The sequence below is a fragment of the Amphiprion ocellaris genome, chromosome 20 (assembly GCF_022539595.1).
Source record: "Amphiprion ocellaris isolate individual 3 ecotype Okinawa chromosome 20, ASM2253959v1, whole genome shotgun sequence".
Lineage (NCBI taxonomy): Eukaryota > Metazoa > Chordata > Actinopteri > Pomacentridae > Amphiprion > Amphiprion ocellaris.
The window spans coordinates 24,985,602-24,993,923 of record NC_072785.1 but is presented as its reverse complement, the minus strand read 5'-3'; the positions used below and the strand labels follow the sequence as shown (position 1 = coordinate 24,993,923).

The 8,322-nt window shown below is 38.6% G+C and overlaps 1 protein-coding gene across 1 annotated transcript; it reads right to left on the bottom strand.

The window, feature by feature from the left end:
* Positions 1–273: 273 nt before the first annotated feature.
* Positions 274–8,322, bottom strand: synj2bp (synaptojanin 2 binding protein). Its single transcript, XM_023286682.3, has 4 exons — positions 8,119–8,322; positions 7,464–7,600; positions 4,348–4,443; positions 274–2,026 (listed from the first exon to the last, which is right to left on the bottom strand). The coding sequence occupies exons 1-4, from the start codon at positions 8,180–8,182 to the stop codon at positions 1,898–1,900; spliced, it is 426 nt and encodes a 141-aa protein (XP_023142450.1). The 5' UTR covers positions 8,183–8,322; the 3' UTR covers positions 274–1,897.

Genomic DNA, 8,322 nt, shown 5'->3' with positions numbered 1-8,322 from the left:
TATTTTTTACTTAGTACCTCTCACCTTATATTAAATACCTCTTACTCTGACTTAACACCTCACAATACTTCGATTACACCTCATAATCAAATAACTGGCTCATAATTCTGATTCAAGACCTCTTATATTTGAACTTCTATACCATTTCTTCATTTTTTGGTATTTTTTGTATCTTTATATTAATCATTTTTCTATTTGGGGGACTTTCAATCAGCAGAACCCTCATGTTAATTTCCAAAAGCCGCATTTACACAAGCACGAATCCAAACCAGGTGAATTCAACATGAATTTTAATAGGTGCATGGATGTCAAACACACAGTATTTGCATAATTTATTAGTGCCTCAGATCTACTTTTCCTGGCTTACCGCATATATTCACAACCCCACTCAGCAGAGCGACATGAAATGTATTTACAGACAACGAACCACGTGCAGTCAGAGTCGTTTGCGTGATCGATGCGCTCTGACGGACGTGGGCAAAAAAAAAAACAAAAAACACCCAGCATACACAATTCACCTCTTCACCTGCTCTTTGGCCATTTAAAAAGAAAACAAGGAAAAAAAACATTTCACTTCTTAGCTGCTTTTGGTCCTTCACACAAATCGATGACCTCTTTCACATATTCCACACAGACAAATCACTCAGCAGGAGCAGCGGTGTGACAAGCACTGGCCTCGACGCAAAATCACAGCGTTTTAGTCTTCAGCTGATGAGCCAATGACGGAATGATTTGTTTAAAATGATCGATGGTTCACCCTGAGTCACCAGACGGCATTTTGCAAATAAACTTTCCAGTCAAACTACTTGTTGGTACTTTGAATGTTTTGCTTTCATGGACACATCTGGTAACAATCTATACTTTTGTTACTTTAAATAAATCCTTTAAAGAAACCAAAACCAACAACAAAGCGATTTTACTAACAAGTATCGTGCCACAAAGCTCCAAAAACTACTAAAATACACCTTCCTGCTGCTGGAAATACTCAGTGTTAATCCGCAGTGGAAAATAGTCCCCAACAAATGCACACCTTCTCCCCCCCACCGTTTGAGTGACGTTTGCTTAAGAACTACAGTGACAAGGTGTTTAAGGAAAGGATGGAGCCATTTCTGAAGATGAAATCGCATTATGATGATTTGTTTTTGTGGCTGAAAAAGCGTTAAAACTTCTTGTTGGTTTTGGTGTATTTACAGATTTAGCCGACGGTAAAAAAATAGAAATTTGTGGACGTACTTGGTTGATTTTCATTTTGATCACAAGGAGCTAAAAGACCCCCTCCATTGCTTTTAATAGGCTGAAAAAGGCACTCGACTTGTCCGTCGCATTCACCGCAGGCATTTTTTTGGATCCCACAGCTCAGTCTGAGCGGCACATCTGGACGTCACTCTTCCCCATGACTGCGCAACAGTGCAAAATGAAAATCAATTCCAGTCGCGTGAATTTTCGATAGTACAGTGGGCTCCTCTCACGTCGCCCCTCAGACAGATCTGCCATTCAGTCGCCGGAGGTACAGCGGGGCCTACGAGTGGCCGAACACAACACAGTCTTTCAGCTTGTAAATGGACCCTGAAGCTTGTGTCAGTCTGACTTGTACATGCGACTTCTGTGTACTGGCAGCTGTTTGTTTCTGCCCGAGGAGCTCAGGCCAGCAGCAGGAACGTGCACATCCTTCTTCTCCTTACTGACACTGTGGTAAGAGAGCATCCTTTTGCATAGGAGGGGTGTCAAAGAAGCTACTGTCAATCACATAACACACACAGAGAAACTCATCAGCGACACCGACAGCTAATCAAAAAACATAAGGTCTATTCTCGAGACTTTGTTCCCTCTTTTTCACTTCTTTGGCGTTTCTTAAAAATAAAATACAGACGTCGTCGGCTATCGTTAAAAGTGCTTCCTAATTGCGCCGCTTGTAAATGAATGCAATGACCGCGGCAGCTCCCGCCAACACTGCCAGTATTCCCAGATAAGACACGGAAGGCTGGTGATCCGGTTGTGAGCCGGTTGGTCCGTTCATGTGACGTGGCTGCAAGACAGGAAGCAAAAATAAACATTAAAGCTGCACTGCAAGCGGCATTTATGTAGAAATACACGCCTTTAACACGGAGAAGTCACATATTCTGTTTAGTCTTTCTGGCTACATTCACACTGATACAGCTTCATTTTAAAAACACGTAGCTTCTGCTACATTTACGCTGAGCATCCACGCTATCCTGGAGTTTTAATATCACTAAAACAGAGACTTTTAGAAATGCAGGTGACTCTATTCTAGTTTGGAAACTCTGTGGTTGCATTGTAGGCTGGAAAATTGCTAATCTAGTTATTTCCAGCCTCATTTAAAATGTACACAAGCCAGAGGTCATTAATTGCCACACAAGCCTTTGTCATGGTGCTCCTTTAGTCGCTAAACCCTCACAATGCTCTCTGCCCGCTTACCTGTGTTGCTACAGTACTAAAACTAATACTTTTGAAAACGCTGGTGACTGTTTTAGTTTAAAAAGTCCAGAGCTCCGTTCTAGTCTGGAAAAGCAGCTGTTAAGTATGCCACTGGAACACAGAAACGCAAACGTAGTTAATTCCAGCTTGTTTTAACACATCTGTGCTGGTTGGATGTCATTACATGCCACAGAAGACTTTGTCATGGTGTCCCTTTACTGTTTAAACCCTCATGGTGCTCTCTGCCCCACCTTCTGTCGTCGCTACAGTACCAAAACAAGGACTTTTCGAAATGCTGGTGACCTTGTTTTAGTTTCACAAACCAAGGATTGCATTTTGGTCTGGAAAAAGCAAGTGTTGTATACAGTATATGGCACTAGAGTATAGAAATGCTAACGTAGCTTAATTTAACACACGTGCTCGTGGTGTTACTTTTTGGCAGAGCTGTTCTTCCTCTGTAGAATTTTCTACATATCAGCAACCAACATAGTTACATATGAATGGTCGTGGGACGTGTTTTAGCACAAACTGAAGCCTAATCCTTTGATTGTGCCACTAAATATCAATTAACAATTGATTCATTTATGATACAAGTTGAGAACAATGTTCATTTGTCCTGTGCTGGCTATACTGTTTCAAGTCATGAACACATGATATGGGCCACAAAGACGGTTGTTCTAGTTAATTTCAGCTTGATTGAACACATGAGCTGACCAGAGATCATTAAGCATCACAGAAGACTTTGTCATGGTGCTTCTTGAAAGGCTAAACCCCCACAATGCTTGCTGCTTGCCCTCTCTGGTCACTACAGTAATAAACATAAAACAGAAAGAGAACAAAAAGATACTACAGCTAATCGACAATACTTGAACTTTGGCTTTTTTAGAAAATAGTATTGGGTATTGGCAGAATAGTAAATATGAAATGACTTGGATTGGATCAGGGGTCAAGTCATCTGGTGAAATTTTCGTTGCCTCTTCGTACAAACACAAACATAACTGTTTTCTTTTCCTCTTCTCGGACATAAATGATAATGGTTTAAATTCTTTCAATCACAGTCAAAATAGAGGATAATGTAAAAGATGACAACAAAAGGGGGTTGACTGCTTAAATTAAGCCAGTGTCATGTTTGTTTTGTGATCATCTTCCCAGAAAGAAATGTGGAGTTTACATGAGATACATCAGTCTGGACAAACTCCGCTGCTGGTGGCTGCACAGTTTACATTATGTCCCCTGAAACAACAGAAGTCTATCACACTTTTAAAGATGTCTGTTTTTAATTAAAATTTAAAAAACACTGTCTATGTAGACAGCGTATATGGCAAAGTTTAAAAGCAGAAGCAGCTGCAGTGAAGAAGCATTAGGTGTTGAGCGGAATTAATTTTATGAGTATATTTGGTGGAGATGTCAGCCTGACTAATCCTTGAAGTTGCATGAAAAGCAGCACTGCCAGCATCATAAAAATAAAACATTATCCCTCTGAGAAAAAGACCAGAGGTGTCATTTCAGACGGCAAAGGCCACTTCATGTAGAGTGCCTACTGTTTAGCAAACATGAACTAAACACACTGATCAGAGGCAAAGTGCTCCAGGGGTTGAGTGGTTTACCATCGCTGATAAATCCTCTCCTGGGAAAAGCAATTATTTATGTTTCAGTTCTGTTTTGTATCACCACTTTCACCTTTGTGATTTCAGTTTGAGAAACACAGAGAGGTGCTACAGGGTAATCAGCATTTCAAATGTAATAACTGACAGTATTTTTTGTGCTTATGGAAGTATTTCTGTATACTTTGATAGTGTGTTTCAACAAGACTTGTTTTCTATGTTGCACATTCTGGTGCTGCTTTAATGCTTTGCTGAGCTGCAGACAGTTTTCCATTCAGTTAAATTGTACTAAAGTTAAACTAAATACCTTTTTCAGAACTTTGAGCTCCACGTCCTCCCCTGCCGTCCTGAACAGCTCCACCGTATCTTTGTGCGTCCGATCCTTCAGTAAGACTCCGTTTATCTGCAGCATCCACATGAAACAATAAAGCCTCATCATCACCTCTAATCAACAGTGCTAACTTAAACTGGGCTGCAGTTAATCATTAGTTTTACTTTCGATTATTCAGGAGGCCACGGCTTTTCAAAGATCAGATCTTGGTATGTGTCCAACTGAATCACTCTGGAGCTCTGGCCATGCGTAAAATTCAGATGCAGACCTTTTTGATTTTATTTCAGACATGCCGCAATACCAAAATGGCAAAAAAAGAAAGAAAATAAATCCCAAAAATGAAAAAAATAATAAAATTATGTCTGAAAACATCTTAACCTAAAAACTTCTTCACTCTACATGTCTGTACATCTCATATCTTATTGTTTACTATTTAATTCAAACGTCACGCTTTTATATTTCTTAAGAAACCCCAAAACTCCTTTACTGTTCTACATTATTATATTTTTCAAGCATTTTTTTCTACATATTTTTAAATTGTTTTGTAGTTATTTGAGTACAACAAACTATACTAAGACGTACAAGTAAAAAGCTTGAGAACCCCTGCTGTCTACTTATTGATAATACCAGGTAAAGTTGTCAAATTGCTCGTTTTATTTAATCAATGCTCCAAATGATTAAGATTTGCAGCTTTCAATTCAATGCAAAGAGAAGCAGCGGATATTAAGTGAGAAGCTGCAACAAGGAAACAGTAGCCGTTTTTGTTCATTTAAAAAAAAAAAAAAAAAAAAAAGTTATTGGATTATCAAAAAAGTGAGCAGTTTTAGGTCTGCACAGAGTGTGAACCAAATCATAATATAAAAAAGCATGGTGATGCTGCAGATAACGCACACAAAAAAACAAAAAAAAATCCCTCCTCTACATAGACCTGGGCAATAAAATGAATGTGATGTAAGTGAAATATATCAGCGATAGATACATAAACAATAAGAAAACTTTTCTTGAGTTTTGCCTAAATGCATTGGATGCAAATCACAATGGAAGAACCACAAAAATACAAAGTCTGGTTCCATGAACAAACTCCGGTGTAATGGAGCCTCTTTGTCCAACCATTGAATTTTCTTTTTCATTGTTGCATACTATGATTATTTTGTACCTTGATAAATAGTTTAAACTCCTTAATTCAATGCAAGGTATGTAAGTTCATAAGATTTTTTTCTATTCCAGAGGCCTGTACTATGAGGCCCAACATGTTTCTGACTGTAACTCTGATCATTTTGACATAACAGAGGTGGAATTGGCACCAGACCACCAACTGCAAACATGGACAGGATAGACAGAAATGTTTCTCACAGGAACAAACTATAATCCTAAATCAACAGGAGGAGTTCTAAAATACAACACAGAATGAAAGAAATACAGCTGCTGCAGCTAAAACCAGGAAGACAAGCCACTGAGCATGAGTTTTATCGACTTAATATCACTGCCACATAGAAGGCCTGATCAGAGAAAAGTTTTAATTTTGGTAAAAAATGCTTAGATGTAGGTTAACATTTAGCTAAATTACCATTATGCAACATTACATTATGCAAAATTACAGATGCAGTCCTTTCATGCTACTCACAAAAAAGACAAATTATGTGAAGAATAAATAATCATGTAATAAAAAATGATTTTCATGCAACTGTGGAGGACTTCCTGTAATATTCTTACAAGTGTAGAACAGTTTTAGCTTTGTTCTTCACGCTGCTTGGCTAGATGGTTACATGGTTTTGGGTGAAAATAAAGAACAGATATAAAAATATAACTGAAACTGATAAGCCGACTTGCTCCAAATCCTATGAAGTCAAGAGGTGCAAGTTTAAGTGCTTTATAGCAATATATAAAGGTCTGAATAACAATAAAGTGGCTTTGAAATTGCAGCTCTAAAAACTGTCACAGCACTATCTTTAAACAGAGCTCTGCAGGATTAAGAATAAAAGAACTGAAATGAAAACATAACTGATCTGTAATTTTGTACATAATTTGCTCTGCAGCAGGTTAGATGTTCAGTATAAGTTACTACAATGATGCAGCCTGTGAAGAAGTGAATCGCCGTTGTAGCCCTAAAAAAGACAAACTGTGAAACCTGAAGTCACATCGATAACGTAACATCCTGCTTTGTAGTACAGACCCCTGATCTTTAGCCTATCTTTAAAGCGATAAATAGTAACAGTTATCTACCTAAATGAAACATCTCATCATGATAATTTCCACGACTGAGGCTGGTGGATAACGGAGATTGAGCCTTATCAGTAAAAGCTGACCATTATTGCCCAGTAAAACGTTAAGACATGCATGTTTTTAAAGTATTTGCCTGCTCTTAACACTCCTAATATTTCATATTTAGATTTTTAAGGATGGATCTTACAAGTTTAGATCCTGTTTTGCCTGTTCTAATGTTGACTCCTCCATTGAGATTTTCAGGAAAATCTCAACATTTATATGTTTTCAATGGCTTTTAGCTGCTCCTAATCATCTTAATATTTATTTCATATTTATTTTTGTAAAAATGGATGGATCTTACAAGTTTAGATCCTGTTTTGCCTGTTTTAATGTTGATTCCTCCATCGAGAATTTCAAGAAAAACTCAACATTTATATGTTTCAATGGCTTTTGGCTGCTCTTAATGGTCCTAACATGTCATGTATTTCATATTGATTTATTTAGAAATGGATCGTAAAAATTTCTGTCCTGTTTTGCCTGTTTTAATGTTGACTCCTCCATTGACATTTTCAGGAAAAACTCAAGACACACATGTTTTCAGTGGCTTTTGGCTGCACCAAATGGTCTTAACATGTCATATTTATTCATATTGATGTATTTAGAAATGGAGCTTACTAGCTGTTATTCTGTTTTAGTATTTTATGCCATTTCATTCGTTTAGAAATTAGATTTTACTACTTTTCTCCCATCTTGCACGTAATTCTGTCACTGCCAGTTTGTCAAGTCAGGTTATTTTAAACATTCTGTACAAACAAATGTGGTTTAATTTGAACTTTTTAAGCTCTAAGACCCACATGTTATCCTTGATAACCATCAGCCTTTATTACCGCCAGTATCTTGTCGCCCTCTTGGAGTCTTCCATCCAACGCTGCAGCTCCATCTTCTTTAATTTTGGACACATATATGCCACTGTCATTCATTACATACTGCTGGTCCACACCTCCAACTATATTGAATCCCAAACCTAAAAAAAAAACACAGACAGGTATGAGGTTTTAGTAAAAATCCAACATTCACAAATCCAAGTGTTGACCAGGACAGGAGCAGCTGAGCCAATCATCACATTTATCTCAATAGACCAAAGTGCAAGGGGAATCTTTCCAACGCTGGAAGAAACTGCAGCTCTCCTGGATGTTACATAACGAGCCATTCACTGCAGCTAAATAAAGGTTTGAATGGAGAAACTGTGCATCAGCGTGAAAGGCCAGACTGGAAATGTTACTTTTACAGCTTTTAACGCAGCGTCAAAGCGAATAAATCACCATTTTAAAAAAGTAAACTCATTAATTAAAGCTCTGGCCGCTTCCACAACCTAATAGCAATACGTGTACACACGTTAATACACAATAAAATAAGGTTTAGTTAGTAATATTCGCAAATTAGCCTTTAGCTCAACGAGACTGAGTGGCTTGACAGCGTTGACTTTTGCTGCTACGTAGCTACCGAGCTAACCCGCTAGCAGCGGCGGTTGGGTCCGCTTACCGGCCGGTCCTCGCTTCAGTTTGATGTCCACCACGTTGGCCGCGGAGTGCAGGGAGCCGTTCATCGTGCCGAGACGCCGAACGATGTGAAATAAAAGACGAGCGGAGAAGAGGCACAAACTATTCCGCTGAAGGTGAACTCATTGAGGAGTTTCGATTTTGCTTCCTCCGGCGCTCAGCGGGGTCTGAAGTCCTGCTGCCCCCT

Bases quoted from the DNA above. Each gene is read 5' to 3' on its own strand.
- synj2bp (XM_023286682.3), bottom strand. From the start codon at position 8,182: ATGAACGGCTCCCTGCACTCCGCGGCCAACGTGGTGGACATCAAACTG. The intron at 7,601-8,118 runs GTAAGCGGACCC...TTTTTTTTTTAG, and splicing joins ACTGAAGCGAGGACCGGCCG to GTTTGGGATTCAATATAGTT. The intron at 2,027-4,347 runs GTATTTAGTTTA...CCTGTCTTGCAG, and splicing joins AGCTCAAAGTTCTGAAAAAG to CCACGTCACATGAACGGACC.